The sequence below is a fragment of the Giraffa tippelskirchi genome, chromosome 4, assembly GCF_054371585.1.
Source record: "Giraffa tippelskirchi isolate mGirTip1 chromosome 4, T2T-mGirTip1v1.2.pri, whole genome shotgun sequence".
Taxonomy (NCBI): Eukaryota; Metazoa; Chordata; class Mammalia; order Artiodactyla; family Giraffidae; genus Giraffa; species Giraffa tippelskirchi.
In genome coordinates this window covers 136,366,352-136,388,864 of record NC_137278.1, presented here as the reverse complement: position 1 = coordinate 136,388,864, position 22,513 = coordinate 136,366,352, and the positions used below count along the sequence as shown (strand labels likewise).

Below are 22,513 nucleotides of genomic sequence, written 5' to 3'. Positions count from 1 at the left end.
AAAAGATATAACAGATGTAAATAGCTAATTGTAAACAGTTGCTCAGTAAAGAGTAGCTATCACTATTAGCACTGCTATTGATAATATGTTTTAGAGTTTGCTATAAACTATCCAAACTTCTAATCTTTACGATATTCACCAAATTCAAATCTAAATAGACAAACTCTCAGATCTCTTAAGTGTTATACAGAAAACCTCAAAGGTGATTAAGCACATTTATGATTACATGTTTCTAAAATACATTTGTTCAAAGCTTCAGCTTTGGGATTTTAATAATAAAGTGAATTATCCACCCATATTCTAGTTGGTTCTTCATCAAAAATTACTTTCCAAAAAGAAAATCCCATTTTACCAACATAAAAATTGTAGTAACGGCTGGTTGAAATATTTGACATCTTGTTGAAAAAGAGAAGAATATGTTGTTTTAGCAGCTCTTGGGGTAGTTAAGTTGAAAATGCCAAGGAAAGATATTTTCATGCTGGTTTTTTTTCCCACAATTTTCCACTTTAACATCTTTTAAACTTGCAATTTAGCTACACATTATTCTTTATTGTATTTCGGTCTTGGAGGCAGGTTGAAATTAATCAACCAACCAAAGACCTGGAACTACCAAGAATTCTGGTTCTCATTCTAGTACTGATTTAGTTCTGAAATTACCATTAATTAAATTAGGGTAATAACTTGACCGCTTTCAGGACTGTATTGGCAAGGATTCTTCTGCTTCAACTTTGCATGTCCTCTCTCCTTCTCTCCTTTTCAGTGCCAGTACTCAGATAACACTGTGGAACTGAATTTATCACAGTAAAATTGCTTCCATCAGACAGTCAGATTATTAATAAAATTTAACAAAAACTAATCACAAATGACTTTCCTACAAAGTATGCTTATTTTCTTTTTCACAACACAGTTCTAATTGCCTCATAAAAGCCTATGAAATTAACTTCTCCTGGTTTCAGTCACTCCAATCTCTTGAGCAAACCCAAGGGAGCAAGGACTGAGTTCTGGAGAACTCTGTTATTTAAAATGCAGTTAAAAGTCCCAAGAAGAATCCAGCCAAGGACACTGAGAAGAAAGGTAGATGAAAAATCAAAATAGTATAATTTCTTAAAGCCAACTTTTTTAAAAAGGTTCAATAAAGAGGGTGTGGTCAGTTGTGTTAAACACTAATGACAAGCAGCGTGAGATGAGGACTGAGAGTGGATGATCCAATCTGACAAGATGGAAGCCAATGTTGGCCCACAAAGGTATGGTTTTAGGTGGAATAGTGGAATGAAAATTTGATTAGAATTGTCAAAAGTATGGGAGCTAAGACTGTGGAAATACTGAGATTTGCTATAAACGATGGTAAATAAGTTGGTAGCCACAGAGGGCATAGAAGCAAGGGAGGTTTCTTTTTTCCTTTTGTTTAAGATTGTTGATTAATAACAGAGTATGTTAGAAAGAAGTCTGAATGACCAGGAGTTGATGCTTTTGAACTGTGGTGTTGGAGAAGGCTCTTGAGAGTCCCCTGGACTGCAAGGAGATCAAACTAGTCAATCCTCAATCAGCCCTGAATATTCATTGGAAGAACTGATGCTGAAGCTGAAGCTCCAATACTTTGGACACCTGATGTGAAGAAAAGACCCTGAGGCTGGGAAAGATTGAAGGTAGGAGCAGAGGGGACGACAGAGGATGAGATGGTTGGATGGCATCACTGATTCAATGGACATGAGTTTGAGCAAGCTCCAGGAGATGGTGAAGGGCTGGGAAGCCTGGCATGTTGCAGTCCATGGGGCACAAAGAGTCAAACACGACTGAGTGACTGAACAACAACAACATTATAGGAGAGAAAAAAGAAGACGTGTAATGATGCAAGACAGAAAAGAGGCAATTACAGCAGTAAAGTTCTTGATAAAGTGAAAATTAATGGAATCCAGCAAATAAGTAAAGGATTTTCCTAAAACAAAGAGAGGCTTTCATTGCATCCGAAGGCTACAGATGTGGGTGGGCTGATTGGCACGAAAACAGCTTTACCTTCTGATTGCATCTGCTTTCCCAGTGAGATAAGAAGCAAAATCATCCACTGATAGTGAGGAGCAGGGAAGAGGAGTTGAAAACTTGAGAAGAAAAAGGTGTGAAATAGTAATCTCTGAAGAGAGAAAATAAATCAATAAGGAAATGGGAACTGTGGTTGACTGAAGCTGCATTAAGACCCACGTGAGACACAGAGTCATAAAATTTAAAAGGGATCAGTCAGAATTGTTTTTCTCCAGCCATCAACTCTAAGCTTGGGAAACATTTATTGAATGTTTATCATGTGCCAAGCACTGCCTAAGCATCTTACTTTTATTGATATTGTGAGCCCACAACAACGCTATGAGTTGGCCACTCATGAGAAAACTGAGGTACAGAGATGTTAAGAAACTTTTCCAAGGCTACATAGCTAATAAATACTGGACCCAGGATTGAAGGAGATCACATCTTTATCCTCTAAACAACACTATTTTATGTAAATTGTTGGGATTCAGCAATATTGATTTCTACCATTTAAGTAAGGCAGAGAGGGAGGTAAGGAAGGCATGGATTGGAAGCACTGTTGTAATCAAAGAATTATCATAGAGACAGTGAACTGGAAAGAGAGGAGAGGTGGTTGATGACTGGGATGTTAGAGACTGAGATTTTGAGAGCAGTATAGTTATTCGTAATGACAAACTCTAAAGTGTGACCATAACAATTGCCAACGAAGCCTCAGGGTGAAGGATAAGGAAAAGACTGTAAAAGAAAAGGTCAAGGAACTAAAAAATATTCAGGCATTGGATGGATTTTCCACATGAACAGGAGTAGTGATGGAAAGAAGAATGTAAATTAGATGTTAAATTCTTCACCAAATGAGGAAGCCTGACCAGGAGATTACTGCAGGAAGTAAGGACATACGTAGTCAGTAAATCAGTAGTCTTACTCCAAATATAGGTTACCAACCTGTCCTAGTTTGCCCAGTTTTAATACTGAAAGTCCTACATCCTGGACCTCCATGAGCTAAAGATTTTGAGAGAGAAGAAAGAATGAGCTATTTCCTGAAAGATGCAATAAAAACATAATACCTGCTCCATCTCCAGGCTCTGTGTGATAATGGATGTTTTAAATTAAAATAAAACTGTCATGTGCCAGGCAAAACTACTTGATTTAACTCCTCATCTCAGAATAGGATGCTTTGCTCACATTCGCTAATTTGTTCAAGGCAAAGATTTCCAACTCATTTTCCTCCCATTTTGCCTGACTTGTTCCCTTAAGGGCAGTGATTCTGTTTCCTATCTCATCTAACCTATTATGCTCTAAAAGCTAGAGCTAATTTCCTATGATCAATCAGTGTTCTAAGTGCCTGAATGGGCCCAATGGCAAATATATTGTTTGGATGACAAAATCATATCCCACTAAAGAGCATGAGCACTTGGGAAATGACTGGTATTGCAATATCACCTTAATCCCACAGGTCTGAAATGAGAAATATCTCTGCTGCAGTAAGATCTGCATCTCCCACCCCACCGTTTCAAAGACTTCTAGGTTAGGGAATAGAGAACCATAACATTTCACAGATAGAAAAAACCTGAAAGACACTTTAGGAGTGACTAAAGAGTCATGGAAACAATCTTCTTTGATTGAATCCTTGCATGATCTTTCCACTCAGATCATGCACTAAATGTAGTTTCGTCTGGCTGCAAATCCTGCATGATATTTTCCAATTTGTTTTATTACATGGACAAAACCTGTGGCATACCAAATGATTTCAAAATAGTATGTGCAAAGAGAAAGGATGAAAGAATAATTGAAAAATAATCCAAAAGTTGCAATGAGATCATTAGGCTGGTCTGAGCTTTCTTCCAGGTCTTTCTTGCCTTTTAATCATACTCTTCTTCCTCCTTGCTCCTATCACTAAATTTCTCAAAAGCAAAGCCTGTATTTCTTCAGCTCCAACTCATTCCTTGGCTTGCAATCTGACATCAGCCCACATTCTCTAGAAAGGTCACTAATTAATTACTACTTTAATAGTCATTTCTAAGAAAATCCCAGTTTCCTATACTTGGCGCTAGTGGTAAAGAACCTGCCTGCCAATGCAGGAGACGTAAAAGATGTGGGTTCAATCCCTGGGTCAGGAAGATCCCCTGGAGAAGGAAATGGCAACCCACTCCAGTATTCTTGCCTGGAGAATCCCATGGACAGAGGGGCCTGGTGGGCTACAGTCCATGGGGTCTCAAAAGAGTCAGAGTCAGACATGACTGAAGCAACTTAATACTTTTACTATTTTGAGCATATAAGGAATGAACTATGTAACTAAATATGAGCTAATTTTTGTAGTATGTGTGTTAGTTACTCACATTATAAATCTAAAAAAAGTCCTTTGATAGAAACCACATATCTTAATTTGGGGTTTAAACTTTGATCTCTATAAATTTAGTACCCATCCCTCCTTGAAATTTCAGCAACACTTAAAATCATTTGCTGTCTCTTCTTCCTGAAATTATTTCACCCCTGTCCTATTTTTCAAACCTGTCAACTTATCCTACCTCCACCAGAGGTCTGACAGTTATTCCTTCTCATTGACTTCTACAATCATAGTAGCTTCTCAACTGTCTTAATTGCCAACTTCTGATTTATCTAGAATATTGTCTAATTAATCTTCCAAACTCAATGTTACAACATCCTTTATCCAGAAATCTTTAAGAGCCTCCTACTGTGCGGCAAAACTTATGTATTTATCTGATGATACTCATCTTACAATCAAATCACACCTCTTAGATCCTAAAATCAGAAATAAGAAAGTCATGAATAATCAATAATAAAATAAAAATAAAAATTACCTTGGAAAAGTCCTTCGACAAGCATTCCACTGGAGACCACGAGTTTGTTCAGCACAGTTAGTTTTTCCTCCAGCATTGGAACAGATTCCTGTTTCTTTGGTTGAGCACCAGATGAAGTAGTTGGCTTGCTTTTAGGGTCCATTATATATGAAAAATGCATATATGCATATCTTTAAAAGTTAGAATCACACTCAGCTCAGTGATATGCTTGAACTTGAGAGGCCCCCCCAGAACAGAGACATGAGGGAACCACAGATTCTCGTCTTTCCTGCCATACTTACTTCAGGTAATCATTGAAAGGAATGATGGACAATATTTCCAGCACCATTTAAGTTGTAATTTTTCTATTTTATTTCTGGGATTGCTTAGTTTGCTTCCGTTTTGCTAAGATGATGGAATTCTACTGCTATGTCCTCTTTAAAAGTTATCTAGATACTTTACTTCTCCCCACAAACTCAGACGTTTGGAATCATGTCATATTCTTATTTGTGTATTCTACAGCACTTAACACTGTTAATTGGTCTCTTTTAAATATAATAATAAAATAATATCAATAAACTCCAGTGGAGGCAGTAAAATAAACTTATAATTGCTATCTATATTTGATAGCCAAAACACATATGTTAAAGTATACATATATTTAAATAGACATGTTTATGTTCCAAAATAATAAGAATCATCTAGAGTTACTGTATCAAATTAATGCGACCCTATAGACTATAGCCCACCAGGTTCTTCTGTCCATGGGGTTTTCTAGGCAAGAATACTACAGTGGGTTGCCATTTCTTCCTCCAAGGGATCTTCCTGACCCAGGGATCGAACCCATGTCTCCTGCGTCTCCTGCATTTGGCAGGCGGATTCTTTACCACTGAGCCACCGGAGAAGGCAATGGCACCCCACTCCAGTACTCTTGCCTGGAAAATCCCATGGACGGAGGAGCCTGGTAGGCTACAGTCCGTAGGGTCGCTAAGGTCGGACACGACTGAGCGACTTCACTTTCACTTTTCCCTTTCATGCACTGGAGAAGGAAATGGCACCCCGCTCCGGTGTTCTTGCCTGGAGAATCCCAGGGACGGCGGAGCCTGGTGGGCTGCCGTCTATGGGGTCGCACAGAGTTGGACACGACTGAAGTGACTTAGCAGCATCTGGGAAGCCATTAAGTTAATAATAAAGAAATTACTGTACTATGTCATCATGATTATATTAAAATCAAGGGAAATTTTACATTCCTACATTAGAACATGTAAGGCTTGCCAATGTTATTTTAAATATACCCTATAAATACACCCCAAGATATCCCAGCAATCATAATTATACCACCCTATGTAATCGAAGGGTGTCACTGGAGCTATTCAAATATTTACCTTGGGTAAGTAGATGTTCAGAGCTGCTTCTGGGAATCAATTTAAATAAACTACCCTGTGCATTTTGACGGACATAAGAAAATAAATTTTGGACTTGCTGCCACATCGCCTAGATACCTGTATTGGATTCTTCCTGAAATTCAGTGATAGAATCTACCCTGTAGCATCCGAAAGTGCACACTCGGCAGGCTTGAGAAGTCATCTTGGGTTGGGGCAGTGCTTGTGGACATACCCCAGAAGGCACCCAAAGGGAAGTATGAGGGTGACTCCTGGTGGTGTCACACAGCCTTTCTTCCCTGGGCAACACCCGCGGAGCTTTGAGAATGTTCCTGGGAACATAGATACCCCGAGGCAAGGTTAGTGCTTCTAACTGACCACTAGAGGGCTCAGGGGGATCGTTAATGCACGCTGCCCTCTGGGGGTCGCGGAAGGAAACATCTCTAGCGCTGTGATGAAATTTACTTGCCGACACCAACCAGCATCCGGCACTGAGGCTGAAATGCTGAAACAGAGAGAGATGGACCTCAGTTATTTGAAGCTAGGTGAAGATGTCTTCTGGGTCACTAATGCCTGACTTGCTTAGTAGAGAAACAAATTCCCACCTAGAAATTTTTGCTCGTATCCGAATATGTTGCCCTGAAGGAGGAAAATTGTCTGTCAGAATTAGAAAATAATAAAATATAATATATACTGGCTTTGAGATTAGACAGATGTATTCAAATTCCAGCTTTGCCGTTTACTAGCATGATGTGATGAATAACGTATTTGATCTCTCTAATTTTCAGTTTCCTTATCTGGAAAAGGAATAGTGTTTGGTATAGACGATGCTTCAAAAACAGAATGTATTCGATAAAGGAAGTTGTACTCGTTTTTTATTTTTGTTTAACTTAATACAACTGGAATCTCTGAGACTCTGGGTGTATTAAGTGCTGTCTCCAGCTACCTTTGATAAAATCTGGCATTTCTGTCAGGATCCATCCAGACTCCAGACCAGTAAGAACCAGACCTGGTGAAACGTGTGGTGCCCCAGAAAAATTTACTGCTCCTAAACCTGCTGTGTTTTGTACTTTGGGCATTGAGGTTTACTAGTTCTCATGAATATCAGATGGTAGCCTATCTTTCTAACCTTTTCCCACTTTTGTAGTCAATATGTCTAACTGGAACTTTCAACTGCATGTCTGATACCTCTGGTTCCTCAACGGACCTGTGGCCTCATCATGAGTTACAGACGCCAGAACCAGCAGTAGGAAGGCATGTAGTGAGAGGGTCAACCTACCTAACCAACCCCTGCCAGTTTCACCTGGTACCGGTCTCTGCATCTAGGCTCTGTGAAAAGGACATGTGCTTAGAGCTTTGCACTTTAATTTTTTCTTTCCATCTTCTTTTTCTTGGAATAGTAATGGATTTCCACTTGTCCACCTGTTTTACTCCTCTGGAGTCCCAAATAACCAGGAACATGTATTTTCAGAATATCAACATAGGAGGTAAGTGGTATGGTAATTAATTAATGGCCCAAGAATTGCAGAGGATAATAAATAGTTCTTACATGTAATACACTAAAACTTAGATCTTGTTAGACCTCAAAGTGTCACCGATATTCATCTCAAAGTATTTAAAGTATTTAAAGTACTTCCATCTCCTCTCTGGTCTCACTTTAGTAGTCTATGTTACATAAAAGATATTGATTTATAAATTAATGAATTTGTTGAGGAAGAAAATTTATTTGACTGTATGTTTGTCAATATTGCTATTTAAAAAACGGCTCAAATACTGCACTGGTACATTTTGTCATACAAAAATAAGCACTCTATCATTATGTGAAACAGAGAATTTGCCACAGCAGTCAATTACAAAAACTAATCTTTGAATTACATTGAATTAAACATCAAAGGATTAAATGCCAGAAAAGGTAACAACAGATTTTTTTCCATTTCCATGCAGTTATAAAACTGTAACTCTGGAAAATGTTTTTCTAGGAGTTTACTGCTTTTTCAAGTCACTGTCATCAGATTTTGACATAAACTATTTCAGGCACCCAATTTAGAAAACAAGCAGCTATTAAATGTCCAAAATGTCTATTGCCATAGATAGTTTAATAACAGAATAATGTTAATGTGTTTATCTCTGCCTCCTTCTCGAGAGGTAGGCAGTTCAAGGTGTGTTTATTCATTTTTACAAATATATTTCCCAATTATATCAAAAAGAGAAGCATAATTCAATTGAAGCACATCAGAACTGTGCTTCCTTATACCATATAATGTGACAAGCTGTAAATAAAATGAACTTTTTATGAATACATTATGCATGGGACATGTTCCCAGGGTTGCATATAAAGAGTATTTTAATGACATACATTTTTCTAGGTAACCAAAAGCAAGCTGCTATTTCAACAATCCATAGACTGAATATAAAGCAATTTTAAAGTGTCCTAGCACAAATTCAGCAATCTTGGCACCTGAAATATTGACATGACAACACGGTAACCTTCATCTAGAAAATTATCCCCTTAGGAAATTATGTTGGCCACCATGGACTTCTTTTTAATACTTCAGGTATTTATTGTCATATGAGTAGAATGTCTATTTCACATTTCTTCATGTGGCATCTATCACGGCATATCCTTTAGCTACAAATGCACATATACAATTATTATTTGATAAAGTTATATGAACAATTGGAAAACACATAATAGAACCAAAAATTGTATAATTTAGTAGGGAAAATGACAAACAAAAAACCATGCATAATGTAAAAATGATCACAATATCATTTATTAAAAGGCTGGATTTTAATAAAGAATAATCTTGATTTCTCAGAAAGAAAAAAATATATTTTTAGAAAAACCTGGAAGGAATTCAAGAAAATGTTAATAATAGATATCTTTTGTGGGGGTGCATATTCTTTCTTTGTATCTTTCTGTATTTTTACATTCTCTACCATAAAGCAATGGCACCCCACTCCAGTACTCTTGCCTGGAAAATCCCATGGACAGAGGAGCCTGGTAGGCTGCAGTCCATGGGGTCGCTAAGAGTCGGATACGACTGAGCGACTTAACTTTCACTTTTCACTTTCATGCACTGGAGAAGGAAATGGCAACCCACTCCAGTGTTCTTGCCTTGAGAATCCCAGGGACGGTGGAGCCTGGTGGGCTGCTGTCTATGGGGTCGCACAGAGTCGGACACGACTGACGTGACTCAGCAGCAGCTACCATAAATGTTCATTGTTTTTTGGGGACAAAATAACATTCCTTTTAAACAAACCTACCAAATGCCAAGCTCCATTCTAGGCACTAGGTGTACAGCAGAAAACAAAAAACTAAGTCCCAGCCCTATTCATAGAGCTTATGTTCTTCAAGGGGGTTTGGGGTTGGGGCAGGGAGTGACAGACAATAACCAAATAAATGTGCAAATAAATAGAATATTAGTGTTATGAAGGGGGAAAAGCACGTCAAGAAAATAGGGAAATACAGGGAATGGGAAAGTGTGATTTTATACAGGGTGGTCAGGGAAGGCTTTGCTAATGTGTCAACATATAGGAAGGGAAGAGGAGCAGAAAGCACAGAGCGCAGAGTGATCTAGGAAGAAAAAAACAAGTGAAAAATCCATGATGCAGAAGTGTATTGTCATGTTTGAGGAAGGGTGAGAGCTGGAGTTCAGAGTGAGCTGGTATGAAATAGTAGCTAATGAGTTCAGAGGAGTAGCCGGAAATCAGGGCTCGAGACATGGCAAGACGTCACCTTAGGGAGACCATGTGGGCCTTTATTTGAATAGAGATGAAGCAGAAGATAGAGGGACTCCAGACTAGGCGTTTACAACTGGCCTCCTATTCACTCCTCCTGGAGTAAGAAGATGAGCTCCAGGCTGTCCATTCATTACCAGCCTCTTGTTTACCTTTCCTGAAGCAAGAGACAAACGGACTCCAGGACTACATCTTTATGACTGGATTCCTATGTATATTTTGAGATCTACACTTCAATATAAAAACCAGCAAGATGAACTTCCTTGGTGGTCCAGTGGTTAAGAATCTACCTTTCGATGCAGGGGATGTGGGTTTGATCCCTCCCTGTTCAGGGAACTAAGATCCCACATGCCACAACTAAGATCAGCCTCAGTCAAAGAGATAAATACATATCTTTCAGAAAACAGCAACAGCAATAGGGTAAATAATCAGATATTGGGCATTTTTATGGCAGGGACAGAGTGGGACTAAGCCCTGTTAAAAGAGGAGGGAGGTCACACCCTTCGAATCCTTGGAGCAAAGGAAACATTTCACACGTGCAGAAAGATTCCTTGGTGGTCAGAAGGAGGGGGCACCACCCCATAATATGTGATGCTAATACATGATCCCATAGGCCTCTGGGCTAGAATCTGTCTTGGAAAAATGTCCCACACTCCTGTTGGGGAGGGTCCTAGGGCAGGTCAGTTGTGGAAAAAGAAATCAGATTACTTGGTTAAAGGTAAAGACCCAGAAGAACTGACCTATATAAATGATTTAACCACCTCTTTACTGTACTCTTCCTCACTGGGGGTAGGGAAGATCCCCTGGAGAAGGAAATGGCAAATCCAGCATTCTTGCCTGGGAAATCCCATGGACAGAGGAGCCAGGCAGACTAGAGTCCATGGGGTCACAAAAAAGTCGGACACGACTGAGTGACTTCACTTTCTTTTTCCTCCTCCCTGGGGGGGTGCACACACCCTTTCTCTCTGGGCGTGCATCTCTGCCTTGCTTCTATCTTAACAAAACAAACTGTTTCTCTGTGTGCTCTCATTTCTCTGTTTGTCTCTAATAATGAACTTTGTACCTGCATTTACAGTTTTGCCTCCATGAGAAATGCGTTTTTCACTAGGGGCAAAGATCTAGGGAAAAATAGCTTCTAACCTCTTGTTCTTGTTGGTCTGGTGGCTAGGATTCCTGGCTTTCATCCAGGCTACCCAGGTTCAATTCCTGGGCAGGGAATTAAGATCTCACTTCATGTCACCACCTCAATGAGATCATGAACACCCTTGCTACTGTGGGCAAATAGGCTGCAAAGGGCACAGGTGGAAGCTGGGAGACAAATCAGAAGTTGGAACAGATATCTAGAGAGACATGAAGGTGGTTTGGATCAGAATGGTATCTGTAGTGGTACCTGAGAAGTGATCAGATACCAAAAGACACTCCACACTTAAGATGAACAAGGGCTTTGGCGATTGTTCACAATGAAATTAAAAGGTATATTTGTATAGGTTAATTGTATGTGTCAACTTGACTAGGCCAGGGGATGTGGTAAAACTGGTAAAAACACTTCTGGGTTAGCACTTGAATCTGTAGACTGAATGAAGTCAATGGCCCTCACATGATCTAGTCCTTTGAGGGCCTGAGTAGAACAAAAAGGCAGAGGACAGACTCATTCACTACCTCTGCTTGAACTGGGACATCTCTTCTCAGTCAGCAGCGTTCCTTGTTCTCAGGCTGAGTACACCGCTGGCTTTCTGTTCTCTAGCTTGCTGACAGCAGATTGTGAGACTTCTCAGCCTTCATAATTACATGAGCCAATTCCTGTAATTGTTATCTAGTCCAAGTTCCGGTCTGCTCACTGCATGACTGGCCAACTGTCAGGAGACAAGGTGTTGAGGCAAGGAATAGAGACTTTATTTGGAAAGCTGGGCATCTGAGAAGATGGCAGACTAATGTCCTAGAGCACCATCTTAGGGTCTGGATTGTTGTTGTTGTTCAGTTGCTCAGTTTTGTCCGAGTCTTTGCAACCCCGTGGACTGCAGCACAGCAGGCTTCCCTGTCCTTCACCATCTCCCTGAGCTTGCTCAAACTCATGTCCACTGAGTCAGTGATGCCATCCAGCCATCTTGTCCTCTGTCAACCCCTTCTCTTCCTGCCTTCAATCTTTTCCAGCATCTGGGTCTTTTCCAATGAGTCGGCTTTTCACATCAGGTGGCCAAAGTATTGGAGCTTCAACTTCAGCATCAGTCCTTCCAATGAATATTCAGGGTTGATTTCCTTTAGGACTGACTGGTTTGATCTCCTTGCTGTCCAAGGGAACTCTCAAGAGTCTTCTATGGCTAAAAGATACAGAGGGCCTGGATGCCAGTTTCTTTTATAGAACAGAGATGGAGAGGAGGTGAGGATGTAAAGTAAAGAGACCATAAGTTTTGCAAGTATCTCCAGCTTAGTCAACATCGGAAAGGGGATGTGTTAATTTCTTCTTATTTTGCAGCCATTCACAGGTAGGCAGGGTCACAATGTCTCCTCTGTGAGCTGAACAAAGGCACTTTAACATTCAGGCAGAGGGGCAGAGCTTCTTGAGGCAGATCATTATATACACTTACAGCTACAGACAGTATCCTTTTAGTGATTATAATATTAATAACAAAAGCAACAAGATCCAATATAGAGTCAGATTTTGCTCTTCCCTGTTACATAATAAATCTCCTCATGTAAGATATATATCTGTGCATGCGTGCTAAGTCACTTCAGTCATGTCCGACTCTTTGTGACCCCAAGGACTGTAGCCCTCCAGGCTCCACTGTCCCTGGGATTCTCCAGACAAGAACACTGGAGTGGGTTGCCATGCCCTCCTCCAGGGGATCTCCCTGACCCAGGGATCTAACCCTCATCCCTTACTTATCCTGCATTGGAAAGTGGGTTCTTTACCATTAGACCCACCTGGGAAGCCCCATAAGATATTTTGTTGGTTCTCTGTCTCTGGAGAAGTCTTAACACAGTATATTTCCTTTGATGAAAGGTCTAATGTTTAATAACTAGATGGCTCAGTTTTCTACGTCTTAGTGGTCAACAACTGGTCTTTTTAGTTTCAACAGCCTCCTGCAAAAATATATTGAGTTCTTTTTTAGCACAGGAAGAATTAGTAAAATTTTACTTTTTTCCAATTATTCATAGGAAGACTTTAACCAGGTACAGTTAATTTTTCACACTATCTACATTCTTGCTAGTTGTTGAAGAATTAGTGTCAGACATCCAGCGAAGACTCAGACAAGCTTTTCTAAAATGCAATAGTCATCTATTAAACATTCTAAGATACCAAAGTGAGAAAATGGATTTTTGAATCTTAAATAAATGTCTTCCCTGTTTTCAGAGAGCTGGTTCAGAGATGGCCACATGCTAACCCATGGGATAGGTTTTCTTAGTAGAGTGATTTAAACCTCCAGTTCTTCAAAAACTAATTCCAAAGGATATTGGGGGGGGGGAAGTCACCTTTGTAAAAAAAGGCTATGTTTTAAATGTCAGTTTCAAAATATGGAGTAGAAGAGTTCAAAAGCTAAAACTTCAGATTTCAAAACAGATGGCTTGGGTTGAGTCCCTGCTTACTCTTAACTAGCTGTGTGACCTTGACCCTGTTACTTAAAGCTCTCTGAGCCTCAGTTTTCTCAATTGTAAAATGTTACAAAAGAGCATGCCTCTAAAATCATTCTGAAAGGTTTATGAATACCAGAAGTCTCCTGGATATCAGGGTCTGTGCTTTCCTTTAGCCCCCAGTTTTTCACTCCAGCCAAGTTTCCACCTTTTGGTCTCCCAAATGTGACAGCTCCTGATTACTATGCCTAGATGATTTATATCACAGCAGGAAAAAGATACACAAGAAGCATCCTTTGAAAGCAGATACTCATTTCTAGTTCTCTTTAGTGCTGCTAATCTTCAGCTACACCTTCCCAGTTCCTGGTTATTGAATTGTTTTCAGTGTTAACTATGTTTATCCAGTTTCTCCCTTCTGCCAGGCACAGTTTTAGGCATTTTCATTCATTTATCTCATTTACTTTTAACAGAAACCTTAAATGAATGGTGTTATTTTTCAAAAATAGGCACAATACCAATCCCCAAAGGTGTCCATGCTCTAAATATCAAGTTCTATAGTTATATTATTTTACATGGCAAAGGGGACTCGCAGATGTGATTAAGGTTAAGGATCTTGAAATGGGGAGATTTTCCTGGATTATCCCAAGGGTATATGAACCCCCTTGGGGTAAGCTCAGTGAGACTCTTATCAGACTTCTGACCTCTAGAACTGTTAAGATAGCAAATTTGTGTTGTTTTAAGCCAATAAGTTTGTGGTAGTTTGTTACAGCAGTAATAGGAAATCAATATACATCCTTTCTCATGTAATTTTAAAACTCTGGGTATGGCCACTCAAGATAGCTGTTCTCTTGCTCTCTGTACACCCTCTGCTCAACCAGTGCCTGCTTCACCAAAACCCTACTCACATGACAGACCTGCCTACATACTTGTCCCTGATCTAGCTAGTGACTGCTCTTATCAAAGGAATGATGAGGGCTGTGCTCCTCCATTAGTTCCCCTGGTAACCAACCAGTCAACCTGATGTCAGTTTCCCCTGTAGCTGGTAATCTCTCCTCTCCTGGGAGCAAACACTGCTGTCATGTCTGCTGCACATGGAGTGGGGAGGGGTTGTTGCTGCAGGATGTTATTTCCAACATGTAAGCTCCCCTTGTCCATCAAACCATTGATGTCTCTGTCACCTGGCTCCAGCCTCCGCCTCCAGCCTTGAAGCTAGACAAGTACAGGCCTTGCAGGACTGCATGCTCCAGCCCAACACTTAGAGAAATAAATTCTGTTCTAACTTTCACTCAGCCTCACCTTTTGGGTCCCCTCTCCCTTCACTTTTCCATCAGCTTTTCTTGTCTCAGATCTAGCCACTACTTTTCTCTAATGCTCTATCAAACACATATTCAGTTCAGTTCATTTCAGTCGCTCAGTCATTACTGACTCTTTGTGACCTCATGAATCACAGCATGCCAGGCTTCCCTGTCCATCACCAACTCCCAGAGTCCACCCAAACCCATGTCCATTGAGTCGGTGATGCCATCCAACCATCTCATCCTCTGTCGACCCCTTCTCCTCCTGCCCTCAATCTTTCCCAGCATCAGGGTCTTTTCCATTGAGTCAGCTCTTCACATCAAGTGGCCTAAGTATTGGAGTTTCAGCTTCAGCACCAGTCCTTCAAATGAATATTCAGGACTGACCTCCTTTAGGATGGACTGGTTGGAATTCCTTGCAGTCCAAGGGACTCTCAAGAGTCTTCTCCAACACCACAGCTCAAAAGCATCAATTCTTCGGTGCTCAGTTGTATTTATAGTCCAACTCTCACATCCATACATGACCACTGGAAAAACCATAGCCTTGACTAGAAGGACCTTTGTTGACAAAGTGATGTCTATGCTTTTTAACATGCTATCTAGGTTGGCCATAACCTTCCTTCCAAGTAGTAAGTGTCTTTTAATTTCATGGCTGGATTCACCATCTGCAGTGATTTTGGAGCCCCCAAAAGTAAAGTCAGCCACTGTTTCCACTGTTTCCCCACCTATTTGCCATCAAGTGATGGGACCAGATGCCATGATCTTAGTTTTCTGAACGTTGCGCTTTAAGCCAGCTTTTTCACTCACCTCTTTCACCTTCATCAAGAGGCTTTTTAGTTCATTTTCACTTTCTGCCATAAGGGTGGTGTCATCTGCATATCTGAGGTTATTGATATTTCTCCTGGCAATCTTGATTCCACCTTGTGTTTCTTCCAGCCCAGCATTTCTCATGATATACTCCGCACATAAGTTAAATAAGCAGGGTGACAATATACAGCCTTGACATACTCCTTTCCCTATTTGGAACCAGTCTGTTGTTCCATGTCCAGTTCTAACTGTTGCTTCCTGACCTGCATGCAGGTTTCTCAAGAAGCAGGTCAGGTGATCTGGTATTCCCATCTCTTGAAGAATTTTCCACAGTTTATTGTGATCCACACAGTCAAAGGCTTTGGCATAGTCAATAAAGCAGAAATAGATGTTTTTCTGGAACTCTTTTGCTTTTTCTGTGATCCAGCAGATGTTGGCAATTTGATCTCTGGTTCCTCTGCCTTTTCTAAAACCAGCTTGAACATCTGGAAGTTCACGGTTCACGTATTGCTGAAGCCTGGCTTGGAGAATTTTGAGCATTACGTTACTAGCGTGTGAGATGGTGCAATTGTGCAGTAGTTTGATCATTTTTTGGCATTGCCTTTCTTTGGGATTGGAATGAAAACTGACTTTTCCAGTCCTGTGGCCACTGCTGAGTTTTCCAAATTTGCTGACATATTGAGTGCAGCACTTTCACAGCATCATCTTTCAGGATTTGAAATAGCTCAACTGGAATTCCATCACCTCCACTAGCTTTGTTCGTAGTGATGCTTTCTAAGGCCGACTTGACTTCACATTCCAGGATGTCTGGCTCTAGGTGAGCGATCACACCATTGTGATTATCTGGGTCGTGAAGATATTTTTTATACAGTTCTTCTGTGTATCCAGAAAGAATGATGGGATGGAGCCAAAGCAAAAACGATACCCAACTGTGGATGTGATTGGTGATAGACGCAAAGTCCGATGCTATAAAGAGCAATATTGCAGAGGAACCTGGAATGTTAGGTCCATGAATCAAGGCAAACTGGAAGTGGTCAAACAGGAGATGGCAAGAGTGAACGTTGACATTCTAGGAATCAGCGAACTAAGATGGACTGGAATGGGTGAATTTAACTCAGATGACCATTATATCTACTACTGTGGGCAAGAATCCCTTAGAAGAAATGGAGTAGCCATCATGGTCAACAGAAGAGTCCGAAATGCAGTACTTGGATGCAATCTCAAAAACGACAGAATGATCTCTGTTCGCTTCCAAGGCAAACTGTTCAATATCACGGTAATCCAAGTCTATGCCCCGACCAGTAACGCCGAAGAAGCTGAAGTTGAACGATTCTATGAAGACCTACAAGACCTTCTAGAACTAACACCCAAAAAAGATGTCCTTTTCATTATAGGGGACTGGAATGCAAAAGTAGGAAGTCAAGAAACACCTGGCGTAACAGGCAGGTTTGGCCTTGGAGCACAGAATGAAGCAGGGCAAAGGCTAATAGAGTTTTGCCACGAGAACGCACTGGTAATAGCAAACACCCTATTCCAACAACACAAGAGAAGACTCTACACGTGGACATCACCAGATGGTCAACACCGAAATCAGATTGATTATATTCTCTGCAGCCAAAGATGGAGAAGCTCTATACAGTCAGCAAAAACAAGACCGGGAGCAGACTATGGCTCAGATCATGAACTGCTTATTGCCAAATTCAGACTTAAATTGAAGAAAGTAGGGAAAACCACTAGACCATTCAGGTAAGACCTATATAAAATCCCTTATGAGTACACAGTGGAAGTGAAAAATAGATTTAAAGGACTAGACCTGATAGACAGAATGCCTGATGAACTATGGACAGAGGTTCGTGACATTGCACAGGAGACAGGGATCAAGAAAATCCCCATGGAAAAGAAATGCAAAAAAGCAAAATGGCGGTCTGAGGAGGCCTTACAGATAGCTGGGAAGAGAAGAGAAGCGAAAAGCAAAGGAGAAAAGGAAAGATATTCCCATCTGAATGCAGAGTTCCAAAGAATAGCAAGGAGAGATAAGAAAGCCTTCCTCAGCGATCAGTGCAAACAAATAGAGGAAAACAACAGATTGGGAAAGACTAGAGACCTCTTCAAGAAAATTAGAGATACCAAGGGAACATTTCACGCAAAGATAGGCTCGATAAAGGACAGAAATGGTATGGACCTAACAGAAGCAGAAGATATTAAGAAGAGGTGGCAAGAATACACAGAAGAACTGTACAAAAAAGATCTTCATGACACAGATAATCACGATGGTGTGATCACTCACCTAGAGCCAGACATCTTGGAATGTGAAGTCAAGTGGGCCTTAGAAAGCATCACTACGAACAAAGCTAGTGGAGGTGATGGAATTCCAGTTGAGCTATTTCAAATCCTCAAAGGTGATGCTGTGAAAGTGCTGCACTCAATATGCCAGCAAATTTGGAAAACTCAGCAGTGGCCACAGGACTGGAAGAGGTCAGTCATCGTTCCAATCCCAAAGAAAGGCAATGCCAAAGAATGCTCAAACTACCACACAATTGCACTCATCTCACATGCTAGTAAAGTAATGCTCAAAATACTCCAAGCCAGGCTTCAGCAATACGTGAACCGTGAACTTCCAGATGTTCAAGCTGGTTTTAGAAAAGGCAGAGGAACCAGAGATCAAATTGCCAATATCCGCTGGATCATCGAAAAAGCAAGAGAGTTCCAGAAAAACATCTATTTCTGCTTTATTGACTATGCCAAAGCCTTTGACTGTGTGGATCACAATAAACTGTGGAAAATTCTGAAAGAGATGGGAATACCAGACCATCTGACCTGTCTCTTGAGAAACCTGTATGCAGGTCAGGAAGCAACAGTTAGAACTGGACATGGAACAACAGACTGGTTCCAAATAGGAAAAGGAGTACGTCAAGGCTGTATATTGTCACCCTGCTTATTTAACTTATATACAGAGTACATCATGAGAAACGCTGGGCTGGAAGAAACACAAGCTGGAATCAAGATTGCCGGGAGAAATATCAATAACCTCAGATATGCGGATGACACCACCCTTATGGCAGAAAGTGAAGAAGAACTAAAGAGCCTCTTGATGAAGGTGAAGGAGGAGAGTGAAAAAGTTGGCTTAAAGCTCAACGTTCAGAAAACTAAGATCATGGCATCTGGTCCCATCACTCCATGGGAAATAGATGGGGAAACAGTGGAAACAGTGGAAACAGTGTCAGACTTTAGTTTTTTGGGCTCCAGAATCACTGCTGATGGTGACTGCAGCCATGAAATTAAAAGACGCTTACTACTTGGAAGGAAGGTTATGGCCAACCTAGATAGCATGTTTAAAAGCAGAGACATTACTTTGCCAACAAAGGTCCGTCTAGTCAAGACTATGGTTTTTCCAGTGGTCATGTATGGATGTGAGAGTTGGACGGTGAAGAAAGCTGAGCGCCGCAGAATTGATGCTTTTGAACTGTGGTGTTGGAGAAGACTCTTGAGAGTTTCTTGGACTGCAAGGAGATCCAATCAATCCATCCTAAAAGAGATCAATCCTGAGTGTTCATTGGAAGGTCTGATGTTGAAGCTGAAGCTCCAATACTTTGGCCACCTCATGCGAAGGGTTGACTCATTGGAAAAGACCCTAATGCTGGGTAGGATTGGGGGCGGGAGGAGAAGGGGACGACAGAGGATGAGATGGTTGGATGGCATCACCGACTTGATGAACATGGGTTTGGGTAGACTCCGGGAGTTGGTGATGGACAGAGAGGCCTGGCGTGCTGCAATTCGTGGGGTCGCAGAGAGTCGGACACGACTGAGCGACTGAACTGAACTGATCTGTGTATTCTTGCCACCTCTTCTTAATATCTTCTGCTTCTGTTAGGTCCATACCATTTCTGTCCTTTATTGAGCCCATCTTTGCATGAAATGTTCCCTTGGTATCTCTAATTTTCTTGAGGAGATCTCTAGTCTTTCCCATTCTATTGTTTTCCTCTATTTCTTTGCACTGATCACTGTGGAAGGCTTTCTTATCTCTCCTTGCTATTCTTTGGAACTCTAGTCCGTCTAGTCAAGTCTATGCTTTTTCCAGTGGTCATGTATGGATGTGAGAGTTGGACTATAAAGAAAGCTGAGTGCCAAAGAATTGATGCTTTTGAACTATGGTGTTGGACAAGACTCTTGAGAGTCCCTTGGACTGGGAGGAGATCCAACCAGTCCATCCTAAAGGAGATCAGTCTTGGGTGTTCATTGGAAGGACTGATGTTGAAGCTGAGACTCCAATACTTTGGCCACCTCATGCAAAGAGCCAACTCATTTGAAAAGACCCTGATGCTGGGAAAGATTCAGGGCAGAAGGAGAAGGGGACGACACAGGATGAGATGGTTGGATGGCATGACCGATTCAATGGACATGGGCTTGGGTGAACTCCAGGAGTTGGTGATGGACAGGGAAGCCTGGGGTGCTGCAGTTCATGGGGTCGCCAAGAGTCAGACATGACTGAGTGACTGAACTGAAGTGAACTGAACACATATACATGTATTCCAGACAGAACTATTGTGATTACCTTCTCTTTACAGAAGAATAAATGGAGAATTACAGGATTCTGTAACTTGTTCAAAGTCTCATTGTTGCTGAGAAATAGAAACAACTAGAACCCTTATACTGATACTTGTCAGGTGGAAGGAGGAAATAACCATGAGTTAAAAATACAAAAAACTGTCCCTCTCAATGTCTACATTCTAAGAGGTGGCTCCCAGTCCACTGAAGAAGACATCCCTGGTTCAGAAAAGGACAAAAGTTATTTTATCCTCAAAAGAATTTATATACATTGCAGAGAGGAGAAAGTAGTTTAAAAATACAAGTAAATGCTCTAAGCAAAAGAAGAATTCTCTTTCACTGTTTGTAATAGGAAACACTCAGCCTCTTACTTTTTATTTTTATGTCCTTATAAATACATAAAAATTATGTACATATGTGTGTATATGTATACATACAGAACTCTACAAGAACTATCTTTATATATGTGTATATATATGATACATTAATAATTATGTATTTTAAAATAATGAAAAAATGACTATAAGGTAAAAAATGGTATATAAAAAGACTAGATGGTAAAAATATACCAAGAAGTTAGCATTATTTACATCTGCATATGAAAGTTCTGTGCCATTTTTGTTTCCCTCTTTCTACTTTAAAGTATGTTGAATGATTTTATCACAAGCATATATTGTTTTTAGTTGAAAATAAAAGTTGAAAACATAGTTTAAAAAATATTGAAAAATACTTCCCAAGAATTCTCTGCGAAACTTCCCCATCTGTGGGAAAAAAGATGCCATTTTTTAAATTAAAAATAATTTGAAGCATTCAGGACAGTTCTATATCATGCTTTGTTTTCTTGGCTTCAGAGTGGTTTACTATCTAGTAAGGCAGATGCCAGTGGTGACTTTCTCTGAATTTAGTTTCTGTAGCTGGCAGTGTTCACATATCAGTGAAATAGAAAAGTTGACTTGGGCTTAGCATGATGAGAGCAGAGAGCCAGACACAGGTTCAGTGGCAGAATGGATGAGTAACAAAAGTATTTCATAACTACAGTGATTCAAGTAACAGTAATGAAGCTATTTTCAAAATTGGTCCCTCTTCTGAATGTAAGACATTGGTACTGTTCTTTTATCACAAGAGAAATGGGTTTCAAACAGGGCAGGGCTGGAATTCAAATCTAGGGCAATGTGGCTCAGAGTAGTTAAACACTATGTTGTATAACTACCAGGTTCTTAGGTAGAGAAAACACTGGAAGAAAGAGTGTAACTGTAGGAGAATTTCTATGACAGTGACCTATTGGATTAACTGAGCTAGGTGGGAGCCAAGGGGACAAACAGGATATATCCAGTGACTCCTTACCCTCATCATCTAAGTTCTTGAATGTCTCCAGAAAATAACACTAATCCACTTCTAATCCAAATCTGTTGTAGATGATGTGCAGCATCAGAAATGTACAGGTGGCTATAAAATCTTAGCAGAAAGGCTTATTTTTTTTTTCAGAAAAGTTATCTAATTAATTAGCATTGGTTAGGGTGAAAAGATCATTACCCAGGGACATTCTCCAAGATAACTGATTGTGACTATTCAAAAATGTCAATAATATGAAAGACAAAACAAAAGCCTGGAAACTCCTTTCGATTAAAGAGATTCAAGAGACAAGACAACTGAATGAAATATATGACCATTGATTAGATGCTGAATTTTTTTTAAAGGGAATATGAGGAATATCATCAGCACAATTGAGGATATTTGAGTATTGACTGTATATTAGATAATAAGATTGTATTAATGTTAAAACTGTGGGTGCAATAATGCCATTGCAGTATATAGGAAAACATCCTAGTTTTTAGGAGATAATTCTGACATACCTAGGTATGCAGAGGACTGGTGCTTGCAACTTATTTTTAAATGATTTTGCAAAATGAACAAAAGCACATACACATATATGAAATGAAGTCAAAAATAAAAATAACAATGCTAACAAGTGATACACCCACAAGATATTCTATAGGTGTTTTTTCCCCAATTTTTCAAAATAAAAAGTTCAAAAGACATATAATCCTCCGAGGAAAGTAGGGCTCCATTTCCAGATCTATATGACTTTTCAGATTTAAATAAACTAACCCTAACAGAAATATCTATTTGCTAAATTATCATCCACTTGGAAAATACTTATAAACAGTATGGAAATATCCAACACCATCACTGGTTCTCATTAATCTTGAGGCAAATTGTATCCTTTAACATTTGTGTGAACTTTCAAACCAGAAGTCAAATTTTCAAACTGAAATAATTAGGAAACTAAACAGTGAATGTTCAAAGCACTCTTAACAGTTTCCTGCATTAATAGAAGAGCTTTGAAATGCTTAGCTGT

General features: G+C 40.1%; 1 protein-coding gene and 1 long non-coding RNA gene across 10 annotated transcripts in view; one reads left to right on the top strand and one right to left on the bottom strand.

Moving 5' to 3' along the window:
• NELL2 (neural EGFL like 2) overlaps nt 1–14,897 on the bottom strand; it is a 457,071-nt gene extending 442,174 nt beyond the window's left edge. Inside the window, exons 1-3 of one of the 9 annotated variants that reach the window (XM_081593571.1) lie at nt 14,804–14,895; nt 6,200–6,701; nt 4,836–4,929 (exon numbers count right to left, since the gene is read on the bottom strand). In XM_081593571.1, the coding sequence (XP_081449697.1) occupies nt 4,836–4,929; nt 6,200–6,305 (200 nt within the window). In that variant the 5' untranslated portion in view covers nt 6,306–6,701; nt 14,804–14,895. Of the gene's footprint in view, nt 1–4,835; nt 5,006–6,178; nt 6,702–14,803 lie in introns of those variants that run through there. The other 8 variants (XM_081593579.1, XM_081593572.1, XM_081593573.1 and 5 more) reach the window with 8 other exon arrangements.
• Nucleotides 6,548–22,513, top strand: part of LOC145546528 (uncharacterized) — a 32,218-nt gene continuing 16,252 nt past the window's right edge. Inside the window, exons 1-2 of the long non-coding RNA XR_014082988.1 lie at nt 6,548–6,741; nt 7,597–7,683. This is a non-coding gene — a long non-coding RNA (uncharacterized LOC145546528). The remainder of the gene's footprint in view (nt 6,742–7,596; nt 7,684–22,513) is intronic.